This window comes from Lingula anatina, chromosome 7 (assembly GCF_051362555.1).
Source record: "Lingula anatina isolate TDL-2025a chromosome 7, LinAna3.0, whole genome shotgun sequence".
Taxonomy (NCBI): domain Eukaryota; kingdom Metazoa; phylum Brachiopoda; class Lingulata; order Lingulida; family Lingulidae; genus Lingula; species Lingula anatina.
This window is the reverse complement of record NC_141773.1, coordinates 5,915,969-5,933,673: the sequence shown is the minus strand read 5'-3', so window position 1 is coordinate 5,933,673 and position 17,705 is coordinate 5,915,969. Positions and strand designations below refer to the sequence as shown.

At 37.6% G+C, this 17,705-nt stretch overlaps 2 protein-coding genes across 3 annotated transcripts; both read right to left on the bottom strand.

Moving 5' to 3' along the window:
• Positions 1–796: 796 nt before the first annotated feature.
• LOC106175541 (solute carrier family 49 member 4 homolog) lies at positions 797–9,725 on the bottom strand. 2 transcript variants are annotated; one of them, XM_013557603.2, is made up of 11 exons: positions 8,967–9,720; positions 8,453–8,543; positions 7,612–7,775; positions 7,219–7,282; positions 6,698–6,750; positions 5,778–5,907; positions 3,915–4,023; positions 3,582–3,649; positions 3,145–3,272; positions 2,685–2,867; positions 797–1,865 (listed from the first exon to the last, which is right to left on the bottom strand). In XM_013557603.2, the coding sequence occupies exons 1-11, from the start codon at positions 9,391–9,393 to the stop codon at positions 1,714–1,716; spliced, it is 1,569 nt and encodes a 522-aa protein (XP_013413057.2). In that variant the 5' UTR covers positions 9,394–9,720; the 3' UTR covers positions 797–1,713. The 2 variants fall into 2 exon arrangements, with proteins under 2 accessions (XP_013413057.2, XP_086874478.1); XM_087018352.1 differs by lacking the exon at positions 797–1,865 and adding an exon at positions 2,346–2,433 and having other exon boundaries at positions 8,967–9,725.
• Positions 9,726–10,877: 1,152 nt separating this feature from the next.
• On the bottom strand, positions 10,878–16,406 carry LOC106165462 (uncharacterized). Its single transcript, XM_087016486.1, has 6 exons — positions 16,381–16,406; positions 15,656–15,757; positions 13,247–13,488; positions 12,629–12,767; positions 12,070–12,237; positions 10,878–11,608 (listed from the first exon to the last, which is right to left on the bottom strand). The coding sequence occupies exons 2-6, from the start codon at positions 15,723–15,725 to the stop codon at positions 11,505–11,507; spliced, it is 723 nt and encodes a 240-aa protein (XP_086872612.1). The 5' UTR covers positions 15,726–15,757; positions 16,381–16,406; the 3' UTR covers positions 10,878–11,504.
• Between the last annotated feature and the right edge of the window lie 1,299 nt (positions 16,407–17,705).

The following is a 17,705-nucleotide window of genomic DNA, read 5'->3' as shown; positions in this document are numbered from 1 at the left end:
AAATGCCGCACCAGAGCAATTAAAACATGTTTAGTCGTGTAGGTAGTTTTGCATTAGATGTTATAACAGAGATTCTCTGTTTGATTGTGACGGAGTTTTCACGTGCCGCAGAACGTTTCATCTCGTTAATGAGACACGTTTAAGAAACTTAAGGTCCTTGGGCAAGGTCATATAAATGCTTAACGTTAAACCTCATGACATTTGTATGTAATTGTTCTTTCAATGATATTGTTACCCTTCGCCCAAAACTGCTTATTTATTGCCTTACATACATACTTTTGGGTAATTATTAAACTTTTCAATGTACATTGAATATATTAGTTAGCATTTACACATATGTCATCTTACGGGTGACGTCATAATTGCAATTTTTGGGGACGAAAACTGAAAATCGGTTTCTCAAATTCCTCCTTTACCTGAGCACCCACGATCACCGTTTTAACGCCGATTGAATGACACCATTCAATACTCTAAAAACCTGCCAGCGATTTTTCTTGAAGGTCATCGTTCAGATTTATCGTTAATAAAGCAAAATAATGCCTCTGGTTAATGAAAATCTGTAATTAGGGGCTCCTAACTCCACAACAAAAAGATATGAGCCAAAATGACGGCACGGGATTGAGGCCTAAACACTCGTTATCAACAATTTTCGTGATAAAATCTTGTTAAGGGATGAAGTTACGCCCCATGCCGATTGCTATCTCACCTCAAAAAAGAAAGGTGACAAATTAACTTAATAAGCTTTGTGTTGTCCATGCTTACAACATTGCAGCGATAAAACGATATTTTATATTTTCGAGATTTTTTAATCGTTTTAAATCAGCATAAAGATAGATGGATTAATGAAGGGTTAATGGAATAATGAAAGGTTACAATAGCCTTAACTGAGAGACCTTGCTGTAACTTGTGATATAACTAGATAACTATCACAGACCTCAGACGTGTCAACCAAATGCTAAATATCCACTGCACTGCGTACAGCCACGGTGAAAAGGGAGGCGGGTTTTTTTTAATGGGGGTGTAGTATTGCGCGTGATTTCAAATAAGGGGCGATGAAAACACGATTTAATCTAATTTACCTGTGTGTTGCACTTTATACAAACGAAAGAGTGCGCTGGCTGAATAAAGACAGCATATCTGTAGTGGTTTCAATGATCTGATGAAGCCCCTTTTCCTGTATGTTAACTATCATGATATCTGGTTGGTTGAAATCAACTCTTTCTCGGAGCACAGCATTAAATGGCAGTTAAAAGTCGGGCATAGTTGAAACAGAACTTTCTGGAGGGGTGGTTCACCATACTAAGGTGGACTTTTAGGTATATAGAACAGCAGTAGGTCTTTATTGTCCGATATGTGTATAACTATCTCCATATTAGTTAAAAAATTGGATAATGATTAAAAGTTCGTCTGGGTGCAAATTAAAACTCTGCACGAATATCTGTGCATGCACCTCTGAATAGACATTTCAGATTATTGTTGTAATGACGCTGCATTGTGTCAATGAACATCTTCTTCACTTATATTGTTATGCGTGGAGATGTTGCAAAAGTGCCATAGCTGTAAATTGAGGAGAAACAGTTGAAAATACATTTTCTGTTACCCGCCCCATTTTACCCAAACGCAACGATCATTGTAATTTTCCTCATCATACATTCACAGATATCTCTCTTCAGCCGTGTCCACCTTCCGGTCACACACTCCTGTGTCGTACTTTTAGCTTTCATTATCGTGGTCACTCCGCTGACCACTGTCCACTGAACGCTGAGTGTCCAGTAGCAGCCTGCTATATCGCTCCTTGTACAGACACGTGGCAGGTACTCCGAGAGCAACCGAGGCGACCATCGCCCAGTTCATGTACTCTTTGTCTGAAATTAGAGGAGGCAATTGCAAAGAAAATCTAGCATTTGACAGGCAATAATATAATAATTATATAACTAAATGATAATTTAACGATCTTCCTATCTCCGATATCAAACACTTCTTACGAGTAACACGTTAGACACTATATTGATTCTTTAAGAGTTTTAGCCAACTATTCGATTAAACTTGCTAACACCAGGTCATAATCCAAGCTATATAATAGAGAGAATGAGAGTGATGGCATTTTCACGGCATTTTCATGGCTTAAGGGGATAACAACGCTTCATTAGATTCAAAATTCCACAACAAATGTATTGTAAACATCACATTGGAATATAAAAAATTCAATTTTATCACCAAAATAATTTTTAATGAAAGTTGTGGACATTCATAGATGATTCACCCCCGTAATATAATCTTAAGAGATTATTACCAAAAACACACTTAAAAATAATCGACTAACTTCGAATGTGGGAAGGGATTCACCAACCATTGATAAGCATGGGACCATCGTCATTTATCCCCTAGAATATGCGTTTCACGGCACTTCCCCGACAAAAAAGGTTGCTATCCCTTTAATTAGGAACGAAATTAACTATAATCAATAACAACGGGTTTTATAAAGAAGACACAATGTAAACGATCTCTTTCAATGTACATTTGTGATTAGGAGTACATGTTAGTCTCTGAGGAGCATCAACATGGCCGTTGATTCCAACATGGCGTTTAGACGGTAAATAGAGTCCCGGCGTTTTACAACTTACAGTGCACAAATCACGCAAACAGAATATCCATTTTTCATATAAAATTAACGATAAACTCACCGTCCGGAATAAACATGAAAATGAGTAGAAAGGCACCGGCAAATATATTGTTTATTATCCCTAGAAATGTAGTGGTGATCCCCTCGGCCACGGGATAGCTTGCTTCACACGCCAACTCAAAACAAAGACACGGGAAACCTAACTGGAACATGCCTCCAAGAATTATGGCGGCATAAATCATGACTAAAAAAAAAGAAATGTGACGTTACACATCTGTGGCAAAGTTAACGTCTAAACTACTTTAGATTGGAAATTGGTTAAAAACAATTCATTTCACTGTTAAAGTCATGGCCGCAGTCGGGTTTCCATTAATTTTTGGTTCTGATGATTCAAAAACCTACTATGAATACCCTTCCCGTAATAATACTCTGAATGAACTCGGTATTCCTTCAAGATTCTGCATTTACCACAGCAGCAAAAATGAATGTATATAAAATTCTACCAAAAATGTTGTTCTCACCTTTCCACCCAGGCGTGTGAAAATCGACAAACTTTAAGAGCACCGCAAACCATGCGAAGGCGGCCGTGGCGAGAACCAACAAAGCCAACACCAGAACCTTCAAGTGCCCCACGAAAACGTCTGCGAACCTGTGGAAGTGAAAATACGTAGTAAACCGCATGCGGCGCTTTTAGTCAACCAGCAGATCAGATCAGCTACTAGTCCATATTGCTTTAAATCTTATACAATGCTATCTCTATAAAATGTGTGCTTGACAGACTGGCACAACAAACGCCCTAAATCAATAACAATGGCAGATGGGACGACCTAGTGATTAGATATGATTTTAAAAGTGAAGATGTTATAAATAAACGGTTCGCAAGGTAAATAGAAACTAAATGAAGCCTTTTGGGAACGACTGAGACAATAGGTTTGTGAACTGAAACACAATCGAATACCTTGCTAGAATCACAGCAAAAACCACACCTGCAATCATGCTCCAAAAACCAAGAAATGCTGCATCTTTCTAAAATATTAGACAGATAGAAAGCAGTTCAGAGTGAGTTGTTTCTTTGAATAGCATGCAATGTTTATATAATAGCTCAACCTATCGTACACAACTGAACTTCAATCAAATTCTACAGACTTTGGCCCGCGTTGAGTCTGAGTAATCAACTTGTAAACTCAAAAATACTGTTTAACGCATCAAATAAGTTATCTCACTGTTTTTCAATAAATCAAAACCATAATTAATATAAATTATGATGTATATGTGAATAACACTGTCCTACCTCAGACACATCAGAGTGGTGCCGAAGGTTCACACCCAGTACGGAGCTCCACGTGGCATAAACACCCGAGAGGCCGTATGGGGTGGCAATAAGCCACACCTGGGGTTTTCTGAAACATGGACAGGGGAGACGCAACACAAATCTTTCAACAATACAATGAGGGAAAATATGATTTTCAAACTGTTTCATTAACAAATAATGATATAAAGCAATGATATATATATGCCCAATCTTACTGCAAGGAGAGGCCAATCAATGATTCATGAGTGAGAAAAATTATTTTTGCTCGCAGAAAATTCGATTTGCCGGGATAGTCTTCGATAAAGTACCTTTAAATGGTACACGGCGGGGTTTTATGTACGCCCAAACAGTGCTTAGACAGGCCTAGGGCACTTCCCTCATTCACCTTGTTTTCTATGCCAAAATACAAGGCAGCGAGAGAGAGAGAGAGAGAGAGAGAGAGAGAGAGAGAGTAAATGATCCAAAATAGTTTTATTGATTCTGTAGCAAGTTCAAAGCAAAATATCGTGCGAACACACGCACTGCGGACTATTTTTCGTTAGCGTATGTATCTTTGAATTAATCACGACTTACACGCACGCACTGATTTCTTCAACTGGGATTTTTAATAGATGGCAAAGTAAATATGAAACATCACTTTCCTTAAACATCTCAAATTTCATAACAGTATCTTCAAAACTGTTGAAGTAATTGGACTTTAAAATAAGTAGTGTTTTAGCCACCCGACATTTTCATTTGTTAAAATTTAAAAGTACATTACTGTTTTGCACCCGCTAGCCTCTACGTGCAAGAAGCCATATTTTAATCATTGTCTGCTACGTGTTTTACATTTTTTATGACTTCACAATGTGTAACTGTATTTCAGCTGTATAATTTGAGAGGATGGTTCGTACTATGTTATCAATTATTTTTTTTACAAATAACTTATAGAGGAGTATTTAAATGAAAAAATAAACTGATATATAAATGAATGAATACAACTGAATAGACCAATAAAAAGACAATCTAATAAATGGAGAAAGCTTTGATCTCGCATTCCCCTGTTTTCACTGTCAAGATACGTCGCAGCGAAAGATAGAAAGACCGAAATGAATTATCAACAAGCTTCATTGGTTTTGTAGTAGGTTCAAATCTTGTTGAATACTGTATGATACGAACACACGCGGACCTTTTTCATACGCGCGTGTACATGCGTCTTTGAATCAATCGCGACTTACGTACTGATTTCTTCCACTGGGAGTTTAACGGAGGGAAAGTAAAATAGTGACTCATGACACCCTAAATCCGACAGTATGGCACTGCCTCTCGTTAAGGATCTGGGGCCGTATTCTGGAGTTTTACATTAGACATGTTTACGTGAAGAGCACTACAGAAGAGTAGTTAAAAGGCGAGAATCCCATTCACATTCTGGTAAACACAGAAGTTAAATTGATAATGCTCCCATCAACGCTGCCAGGATTTTTTTATTTAAATATTTGTTTGTCAGTTTATTGGTGCACTTATTTGTGTTCATTCATTTATTTTTCAACTTATTTAATCATTTGTTTGCCCATCTATATATTATTTGTCGAACTTAAGGACCTGCATTGTACCACAACCAACTTACGTTATACAACTTAGGTACAGTTACCCAATTTCAAGTCATTAAAATTGTATAGCACGTAGTAGAAAATATTGAAAATATGACTTCTTACACGAAGAGACTAGCGACTAGAGCATAATAATAACGTTCTTTTTAATACTAACAAATTAACAAAGGCCTATTGTACTCGAGTGATTATGGGTATTCTTGGTAGTCTTATATTGCATTTGCATGACATCAAAGAAAGAAGGGAATCATACTTGACTAACGCCAGCAGTCCAGAGAAGTAACTTGTTCTGGTTTCAGCAGCGGTCACGCTGGGAGGCGTGGGTGGTTTGGCGGGAAAGTATACAATTATGGCTAAGAATACTGCCACTGCGATCCCAGCCTCTGAAACATGGACAATGTGAATAATTAGATGCCTGTTTGGCCATGCTCTATTCACATTCTGTTCTAAAAGACGACCAAGTAGTGTAACTGCACAGGGAAAAAAGGTCTCTTTGTTACGATGACTTTGTTGTCTACTCGTCCTCTGGAGACAACATGTTGTGGGGAACACCCTTAAGAACTTCTCCACCCCTGTGAGAAGGAAATCCTACTCTGACAATAATAACCTGTTTCAAACTTTTAATGTGAACTCGTTGCCTGCTCAGGTACATTCTGCCTCTCTATTCACTATTACACCCTTTAGTATGTACTCCAGCCAATGGCTTCATGCACTTCCTTATCACTGGCTTCTTAATGAGACTGGTAAACAAGCCTTACTCAGCCTCTTCAGAATTGACATAATGTATTATAGAGAATTACCGTTTACAATTAAAGTTATTACTTAATATTACTGACATTGTCTATGAATTATTAAATGTCCCCGACAATGTGAATGCGAGTTAAAGGCGGAATTATACACGGGAGAGATTCCACCCGAGAGACCGCATTTACATATCGCCCTCTAGGGCTGTTCATCTGAGCTTAGAATTTAAATCTTAAAATTTGAGCGATGGTCGCTCCGGTATTAGTATTTTTTTCATTTCACTCCTTATATTTTATTTATGTTTTTGCTAATATGTACGAGATCCCGTGGACCCTCACACTCGTGCGCGAGCGTGCACACGCACACACATTTCCACGTTTAAAGGACTTCCTCAGTGTGAAATCAGAATGAAATGAATCAACCCGTTACCTATATACATTAGCTTGTGTATGTCTTCCGCCACCTCTTCTCTCGTTAAATTACTGCAATGAAAACATGTAGAGACATAGTGGGAGTGATTTGTGAGCAGTAAAAAGGTAACGTTATACAATGCATTTAAAAATCAGTTTGATATCCTCGATACACGCGATCAGCCCGGTGTAACGTGACAGAGATTCCCCCACGATAGAGATAATTCATTTGTACAGGTAAGCCTCGCCCTAGAGATTGACCCAACTAGGTCAGGCTAACCTTACATATTTGGACCCTCAGTTTCGTTAACGTTACACCGGTTTTCTGTTTATCGTGGATTTTGTCAATCTTGAAGCGATCTCAACTTCTTGGGTGGGAGATTTTAATTGTGAATTGTAATTTAACTAAGTTAATTGTACAGAAACAGCTTCATGCATATACACAAAAATAACAAAATTTAATGCATTTCAGGCAGAATATCAGCTATTTCAATTCCTAACAATCTGACTGGCACGATATTACCCATAAAGCATACTGACCATGTCTGGTTCACAGTGGCGTTAGAACTGGTATTAGATTTAGGGTCTCGGACGATAAATGGACCTAGAATATTAATGGCACATTTTAGTACCGACACCGCATATTGTTTTGATAAGATGTTGGTGCCAGAGGTACATCTTAAATTATATTTTATGACAATTTCGACACCAGAAATGCCGACATTTCGACATTTAAGAAGAATTCTGTCTGAAAATATAAAAAATAAATGATAAATAAAAATAGTATTTTCAACTTTTTCCTGTCGAATCGAATTGTTTAAATGTTAAAGGAATGAGCTTACGATGCCCTAACCAAAAGAGAAGCACACTATTACAACGACCACGGTATTTGAATTTCAAAGCAAAACAATCTGTTTGTCGCCAGTCACGTACCTATTAGGAATCCCGCGGCGGCACCGAGTACAGTGAACATTGAAGTAATGGTAGTCACAGTGGTGCGCTGAGACAAGGGGAACCATGTGTTGGAAATCAGGGGTCCGGCCATGCTGCCCACCGTGGACCCCATGCCGTTCAAGAACTGGCCAGAGTGAATGAACCTGAATTATTTATTTATTTATTTATTTATTTATTTATTTATTTATTTATTTGTTTATTTATTTACCACCTCAGAGTGGTGAGTACATACCGTATACATACATAAAACTATAAACAATCTAAAACTATATATTGAAAAGTGACAAGGCTAAGATAATCAAAAACTGAATAATAAACACTAAAATGCTTTCAATAAAAAATTTGCAAGAGCATGGGAATTAATCAGAAATAATTATAATATGTTTTCTGACCCCAGAAGAGCACGCAGAGAGCTCACGCCTCTGCCAAGACAATAATTAAAATTATCTAGGCCTATATTCGATTTTCAAGCCCATTTTATTATCTCCCCCTTTTCCACAGATTACGCATCTTTTACGCATACTTTTGTGTTTCTATTTCATTAAATAAGTACTTTCACAATAATTTATAAACAAAACTGGAGTGCATGCTAAAATAATGAAATATATGTGCTCAGGTAATTGTGTTAGTTGTTTCATGTACGAGGTGTGACAACGCATTGTCTCCCCAGCCTTCTGTCGTCTGCTAAACAAAGCCCATTAGTCCTCGCGTATTCTGTCTCTTCCTTTTTTAAATTCATAAATTATTGCGACACACTATAAACATTTGATAGCTATGTTTTCATCAAATAATTAAGGAAAAATAAAAAAAGGTCACTGACCATGTTGCTGACTTTGGTTCCATTGTTATACACCGCAAGGCGGCGCCCACTGCTACGGCAAAAGCAGAGGCAAGACAAGCCCAACGTAGTCCTAAATAAAACACGACCTAACATTAATTAGATTCCGTTTTTCATTATATGTTTCCTTTCCAACTATGCAAGAAAAATTGTTTAATGATTGTCTAGATAGCGTAGACAGGATATTCGTTTATAAGATATGGAATGGGATTGGGTTACATACAAGATTAGTTTATATAATATTAACAGACTGTGATCGAGTCATTTTGACGATCCCAGGCAATCGGGACTGAAAGTGACATTACTACAAACCAACGCTAAAATTAACATAAATAATGAAACAACAGAAGAAAGAGAAACTGTGTGTGTGTGTGTGAGAGAGAGAGAGAGAGAACATATGGAAGAACAAAAAGATTAAGAATGCAAACATAAGACACATGGGTATACATGTGCACTTGTTTTTTCCACCGCTTTTTTCACTTTCACCTTAGTTTACCTTTCTCATCCATGATCCACGTGAACCCTAACGACGTCAACAAGTACGAGATCGGTCCCCAGTTAGACAGTAAGTCTATAGTCCAATCCTCCCAGCCAAAGACATATTCGGCGCTTACAGTAATGGGGCCCCATGTATTCCAGATCACTGACTGAATTAACGAAAACACACAATAAACAAAAACAATATACCATCGCCTCTTGTAGTAGACGGGGGTGAAATGTTGATCCGGCCCCGCGGTCGTTGTGGCATCAGAGGGAACTGGCGGAAATACACCGCTTACAGGCTGACCTGGGTAGACATATTTGGCTGGGAGATTATCTTCAGCTGAGACATTCACACTGCTTCCGAACTTATCCTCATCACTGTCACTGTGATCACTGTGATCCTCATTAATTAAATGCGTTTTACCACCATCCCCCGCCATGATGCCCCAAGCGCTGCTAGCGTTCTAAAGTCGCGTTGCACTTTAAGATACGTGCAGAAGAAATAATTAACCAAAAGCAGCTCGGGTTGTCCATATATAAGTAACAACGTCGGATGGTAAAATGCATGCGGGTCTCAAAACGCATATGTACTAATGTCATGCACATGAGTTTTCACCCGTGCTTTAATTTATGCGAATTATGATACAGGTATGCGATCCCTCAGAGCTTTAACGTGTGATAAGTGAGGCAGGTCTATGTTATAATGGGTCCACATACGAATAGTTTACTAAATGGTAGAACAACAACCGCATGTTTGTTTGCTGGTGACCCTGCAAGATACCCCGGTCATGTGCCTAGATAAGCCTCCATTAGTTTATATTTAAACCAAGGGAAGAGTAACGTCTTGGAGATTACAGCCGACCCACGTGATCCCCGGCACATGACCCGCTGTATTTAAGTCGAATACATGTTGTAAAATGAACCATGGCGGGAGAAAAGCAATAGCTAATTTCTCTCACCATCATCAATTTTGAAAAGCTTTTTCTTTTTGCCTTATATTTAAATATGCCATGTGAATGAGCGCCTTAAAATTACTTTTAAGTACTTTAATCGGCTAGGAAATGGTGAACGCTACTTCCAGGTTAACAGGCTCGACAAATTCTAGTTTGAGAATTTATTTTCAATTTCAAATTGGCTTAGTAAGTAGAAAAAAATTAACAATCAACTCATGGAAAAACTTTAATCTATTCTGTACTTAAATTCATACTTAACAATCAACTCATGGAAAAACTTTAATGCTATTCTGTACTTAAATCCATACTTAACAATCAACTCATGGAAAAACTTAAATGCTATTCTGTACTTAAATCCATACTTAAAACTCGCTCACACGGTGGATTTGACCCTCCCCCATTGAGGGGGTACCTGTTATAAATGTTTTAACATTTATAACAGGTACCCCCTCAAATCCAGAAAAGCACAGAACAGCGTATGTTAACATAAATAACATAACATATTAAAATAAATGGTATAAAATGTATATATTTTCACCACTATTTTGTATTACTTTAAAAATTAATCATGTTAGACACGGTATCTGTAATAAAAAGCACTTTTTCTAACAATTTACAACTGTGAGGTGGTCATTTGTAAATAAAAGTACATGGAAATGGGGGTGGGACAACCTTTCTGACCAATGTTGTAGGCAATGATACGACAAGATGAACAAAATGAAGAAAAACAGCTGAACTGTTTCTTGTTGGCAAGACCGACGTTACACATGAAAATTGGACAAAATCTTCCGGGTAAAGTGTTTGCAGAGATTTGTTTGACGTCATGAATCAATTAAAGTGGCCAGATTTCTCCAACACCACCAGCAAATAGAGGAAGTCGGGGAGTGAGCCACATGCCTGGTCACTGTTTAATCACCACAGTTTTTTTTTTTTTTTTTTTTTTTTTTTTTTTGGGGGGGGGCAACAAATCTCTTGACAGAAAATGTTTGTTTTTTTTTAATTTAGATCCTTTAAAAGAAAACAAATATGCATTTTATCTTAATGTGTTTATTTTACCTATCATTTTGCGGTGATCAACAATTGTTTGAATTTGTATCATGCTGTATTTACTTAAATAAATAAATAAATAAATAAATAAATAAATAAATAAATAAATAAATAAAGTTATCGTCCTCTAGTATGAAACATACAGAGAATCCGATGGTCTACAAAGTATACCCGATCTCATTCCATATGCGTATTCATTTAATATATAAACACCATATTTAACTTATCAGATCCAAAAATAAATAAGTTGATTACTCTTTAAAAATACTCTTTGAAATGGTATTCAACCTCTATTAAGTAATATTCCGCACATAAAAAGACCACTGGATCCAAAGGAAAACAAACTGCCGTCTGGATATCGGTCAATGGGCCATTGTACCTAAGAGTGCATTCCGAACAGTAGACTAACCGATCCGCGGATCAAATATGGCGACCCACTAAAAAGCTCGCCGCTTAATTTCTGATCAGCATCAAGCTGTCAATGTGTCGCCCATATTTGATCCGCGGATCTGTAAGTCCGCTGTTCTGGTGCGCTCTAAGTCTTGTGTGTCCTACTTTGGCCCGAATGCCTCTTTCGGAGTCTCTACTGTAGGGGGCACCACTGAAGCATATGGCGGAGGCTGGGCGATGTAGTTGTTGGTTATTGAGCCATAACCTGAGAGACAACAAGAAAATATGGGATTAGATCAGTTAAGATGTTATAAACAATGCGGATCCGGGGAAGGGCAGAACGGCCACATGTCACTCTCTCACCTCCTGAGGTGTTCCATTCTCATTACTTTCCTTCCCAAAAATTTCACCTTTTTTATTAATGTTTTTATCTCTCCCCCCCACCACCAAACGAATTCCTGGCACTACCAGAGTAAATGTGAAACTAAATGAACGAAATTACCCCACCCCCTCACACACACACACACACACACACACACACACACACACACACACTGAAAATATCCTATTCTCTGGAGGCAAACATGGATATTTGAAATGAAGTGGATGCGGTTAGCATGGGAAAAGAAACAAGATGATCATACGATAATCGCTCTTACTGTCCTTTTTTTCAATGATGTCAATTTAGAAGTGTCAAAAGGAGCTGTTGTTTTACCATTCACCTACCTTGCGGGACATCACAATTCACTGGAACCCCGGTGACTACCAGCTGGCCTCGTCTTGCTGCGGAGCGACGTCTATAGATCAAGAACACTCTCAGACTCACCAACATCACCAAAAAGAAAAATCCACAACCGACACCAACTGCAATATATACAGTTTCATCCACATATTCTGAAATGTAACAAATGATTATGAGAACAAATCTAATACGCCTTGACAGCTTTAACGTTGCACAAAAGGTCTTTTAAGATTTAATTCAAAATGAATTCCAAAACGTAGATCTATGTTGAGATCTTTGACCATTCAGATTCTAAATGTTAACATTTCTTTTAGAAAACATAACATGAACTGTGGGCCCGTTACGAACGAAATAAAACAGAATTTTCTACAAATATATTGAAGAGAAATAAAAAAAACAACAAAAAACTTCGATTTTGCCTGTCATAATATGCTAATTCCACACGATAAATATAGGCCTTAATATATCTATTTTTACCCTTAATCCCCTTACCATTTCTTGATTTCTAGTACTACTTGTATATCAGAAATAATTTGTACTTACTCACGCCACCATAAACTTCATAAAGATCCAAACTAAAGTCAAAATTGGTTTTTCCGGCGCGGCCAAGTCTGATTGTTAAATATTCAGAGGTTGTTTGGAAGGGTTTGATTGGGGACACTGAACAGGAGTAGTGCTTTAGCTAAAATATGATGAAACAATTGGCAAATCACAACCAATTCTGATAATCATGCCCTCTTTCAAAGCAAAGAAACATAAAAACTTGATTAATACATGACGCTCGCTGAACTCTCTCTCTCTCTCTCTCTCTCTCTCTCTCTCTCTCTCTCTCTCTCTCTCTCTCTCTCTCTCTCTGGTATTTTGCATTAAAACATGTAATGTCTCTTTAATGATTCTATTCCGGCACCATCACAACACGCTTCAAATATAAACTGACATTCAAAAATACATGTAAAGAAAGTTAAATAGTTATTAAAATGCTGGAGACTGTAATGGTATATCTTACATGTACAACAGATATCTATCACCAAATATTCCATCTTAATATGAAAAAAAGAGCGGCTTTGTTGAACGATCTTTCGTACAAGACCCACAACAGAAACCGCTAGAAAAATGTTCGTAAGTCCTTATAAAGCATTTAGCAAAAAAGGAAGAACGCACCAGCCTCGAATTTGTTGATGGACCATCGTAGAAAGTCAAGTACGCTTCCGAAGAACATGGTATGTCCATAAAGTTACTTATGACTTTGACGACGTCACTGGAAACCCCTGTGTAGAAATGGATGACACAAGAGGAGTTGGTTTTTGATCGTATGCCACTGGACCAAGCTTCTAAAGTTGTTGATGAGTAGGTAAACACGTACTTTTGGTCGGAGGAACAGTCATATGCACTATCGGCGTAGTCTGGAAGTAGACGGAAATCGTTTATTCCTCGTTGTACATCTGTTTTCATCAGATAATAAAAAACATCAATTTGTCTTCTGGGAGTAATGTGATGTTTCATTTTGTTTCTTATCAAGGTAAGCAGGTTTTAAACAAAATCATTTCGAAGCAAAATGTGCTCAATAAGTGACTGATAAATAGTGAAATAGTACATGTACTTATGTCTATGCATACAATTCCAGGGACGGACCCAGGAATATTTGAAGTGGTTCAATTTTTTTTTCTTTTTAGGAATGGCAGGCCTCGGATGCAAAGCCGATTCTCGGTTCCTTGTCACGGGTGTTTTGGTGGACAAACGGTGCAATTTGGGACGGTTTGGTACTGTACTTTAGCTAGCCAAATTATAACTTTAAGAGGGGAATATTAATGTAATTTTTTTCAGGAACCAAAGTGGGGATCATGACCCCCCTGACCCCCCTCTCCCCTTAAACCGTCACTGAATTAATCGCATCATGATGAATCATGTGTTTTATCAAAAACTTAATTTTTCGTGATGTCCAGGATTCCAAAAAAGTTTCAACCCTCTTCGTTATCAAACAAATATTTTACTATTATTCTTTACACAATCCGTTTATTGATTTATGAAATTTGTATATTTGTTTTGCTTGCTTGTTCAAAGAGACCGAGGATTTATTAATGCTTCTTGTACTTTAACAACCCTGTATCCAATCTCCAGATTACATGTTATTTGTGTTTTCAATTTCAGTATTGTTCTCAAAAGCCATCGCAAAATCTTGCCATTAAAAGACTGCAACTACGTCAGCCAATATGTCTCAGTCATTTAATATGAAAAGGACAACAATTTTCACATGAGTTTTTAAAAATTCCATAATAAATATATTACAAGCTACACGTAAATATAATAAATTCCACTTTGCCACCAAAAACGGCGGTTATCATAATTATTTTGGAATCTGTGCTCAGCGCATGCCATCAGACCACGTGTACCTTATGTAAAGAGCTACCCTCAGCACTAATCTATTTTAAGAGATTATTACAAAAAACCACACTTAAAAAAACAATCAACTATTTTTGAATTTCGAAACAGATTTTTGAACCATTGAAAGATATGGGAAAATTGTCGTTTACTCCAGGAAATCCATTTCATGGCACTTTTCCCGCCAAAATGAAGAGTTGTTATCCCTTTAAGTCATATAATAGTTATCAGTCATAAAATCCATTGTAATGATTGGTTCCCTTCCTAATTCTTTTAAAGGTGTCAACCCTGTCGCGTTATCTGTAATAAGTTAGTGATATGTTCAGATGGACCATATCGCTGTTCAACCATCCCGAAGGTATTGACTCTGCGTTAAAGATTAAACTTTTTGATTTAGGAATGACTTATTTGACATACATGATAAAAGGTTTGACATCTGAGACAATTTTATTGCGCAATTCTTTGACACTCTCAGGTTTCGGAAACAGAGTATTAATTCCTTGATATTAAATAGGATTTACGACAATATGCTCCATTTTCTTTACCATTGTTAATTTTTTTAATTTGTATCATCCTTATCCCTAAGTTTCAGTGCGTCTAATCAAGGTCGCAAACTGCAACGTTTAAGTTCAAACTAATTTTCAGAAGGGATGGTTTCTATTTTAATCTTTAAAAAAAATGACCAGAGTCTTGCAATAATCGTAAAATCAAGCGGTCGGGTCAGAAATAATGGAAGACGAAGACATATTGACATAATTTGTACTGGAATATTTTGTTGCTTGTTTTCTGCTTATTGAGTTCTGTAGAGTTCCAGCTTTACACGACATTGCGTATACATCATGTTTTTTGAATAACCTCCATTCAGGAGATATACTTGCCCCCCCCCCTCCCCCCCCCCCTCCCGCCCACCTATTGAATAAGGAAAGGCAAGTATAGGTCAGGGAGAATGGCACCATCATTTCTGCTGAGATTGGCTGCAGTCCTCGTGATATGGATGACTTCACATAGAAAGCCTCCTTCCTTGATGAAGATGCTCTGTTTGACATCGAAATATTGGAGGTAATTTATTTCAGTATTAAGCTGTTGATTGGAAAAAAAAATTATTTTAATCTTATAACATAACACAGCTGATGAAATGCTTCTCTGAGGGCATCTATAATGCTGGACGTATAGACCTGAAAGTATACTTACATATTTCGCCTTGTGTCTGAGAAGAAAGGCACACCAGCGTTAACGTTAATACCAGCACGTAATATGACATTCTCCACGTTTGCAATGAACTTGTAGACCTTTCTGCAAAAAAATTGCAATCACAGAATCTAAAATAAGTGGGACATCTCCCGCATATGTACATGTATTTACATGAACAGCTTAATTCTACAAAGATTGGTCTCTCTCTCGCTCTCTCTCTCTCTCTCTCTCATTGGGGCAATGAAACCAAATGTAATTGTGTGCCTCTTGGTCAACAAACAAATACTACATGTACAAGTAGTATAATCTAGTTTTACGCTTTAATGTCCAGTCTATGGTATTGTGTTTAACCTTATAAAACTTACATGAATATTATTCCAATGTATAATAATGAAACGGAAGAATACCCATGCCTTAGTCTATGTACATTAAAGAAATTCCCTTTTGGACGGGGAAAGTACGCTCGAGCTCTAAATCAAAACTGAACTAAGTAGAGTGTATGACATTTCAAAAGTTGGGCCAACTACCGGTACGGGAACAAGGAGAATGACTTTTCAAAGGAAGATCCAACACTATGATTTATCATCTTTAAAACTGTTGGCTACAGGTCTGATAAACAGACCGGCATCCCTCAATTGGTGTACCTCAATTCCAAGGAATTACTATCAAACAAGGACACAATTACACCCCGTCATATGAAATGATGACAACAGAAATGATCTTACCCTCTCTGATTCTTGTTTGCAATAGATTGCATTACAGAAACGAGAAGGGCACACAGACCGCTGTTATCTTGAAGTTCAAACAAACACGTTCATATTGTAAACTTGAACGTCATATATCTAAGATATGCAGCCCATAACGCTGCCCTGAGACATGTTCACAACTGGACTAATATAAACCGGAAGCAGCCTATCTGACGTCACCAGGCAGACAGACAGACAGACATAGTTTGTAACAAGTGCAAGCACTGGGTCCCTTTGTTATGTTGTTGTTGTACGGTGGCGTTAGTGGGGCTATTTTCGGTTCAAGTATTTACGGTTGTAAAGGCAAAATATAAAATCGAATATAAAGTCGGAAATACAATTAATTACATTCAGCTCACCGTCCATTTCTTTATACAAACAGGAAAATTGAAGCTATGAGTCACAAGACAGGTAAATATGTTGCAGAATTTACTTCAATTGGAGTATATACCTGTATATATATTTTTTTTATTTCTCTCTCTCTCTCTCTCTCTCTCTCTCTCTCTCTTCTGTATGGTGCCATGGTCGATACGAACCCCGACGACTTATGATGTCATTTTCAGCATTCCATTCTTTCCCTTGAGTGCTAATCCCTGTGTTTTCCTTTAGATGGTTAATGCCCCTATTTCACACAGACCACGAATCCCACGAATGACCATGAATTGACAAATTTCAGGATTCGTGGTTGAATCGTAATCAGTTCGTGAAGTTCTAAACAGATTCGTATATATTCGTAGTCAGTTCTTGCACATCTTGACCAACAGGAATTAGTGGCAAAACCTTTGATGCCCCTATTTCACACAGACCACGAATCCCACGAATGGCCATGAATTGACAAATTTCAGGATTCGTGGTTGAATCGTAATCAGTTCGTGAAGTTCTAAACAGATTCGTATATATTCGTAGTCAGTTCTTGCACATCTTGACCAACAGGAATTAGTGGCAAAAACTTTGATGCCCCTATTTCACACAGACCACGAATCCCACGAATGGCCATGAATTGACAAATTTCAGGATTCGTGGTTGAATCGAAATCAGTTCGTGAAGTTTTTAACAGATTCGTATATAATCGTAGTCAGTTCTTGCAATTCTTGATGAATCGGGAATTCATGGCAAAAATTTTGAGCTGTTCAAAATTTTGGCCACGAACTCCCGATTCCGAAAAATCGTAGTGAATTTCTGAACAATATTCGTGAGATTCCAGCCGAATCCCACGAATATTCGTAACACTATCGCACCTGTATCGTAACTGAATCGTAGAGCGTGTCGAATTAGACCAGAAAATTGGCAAAATCTCACGAATC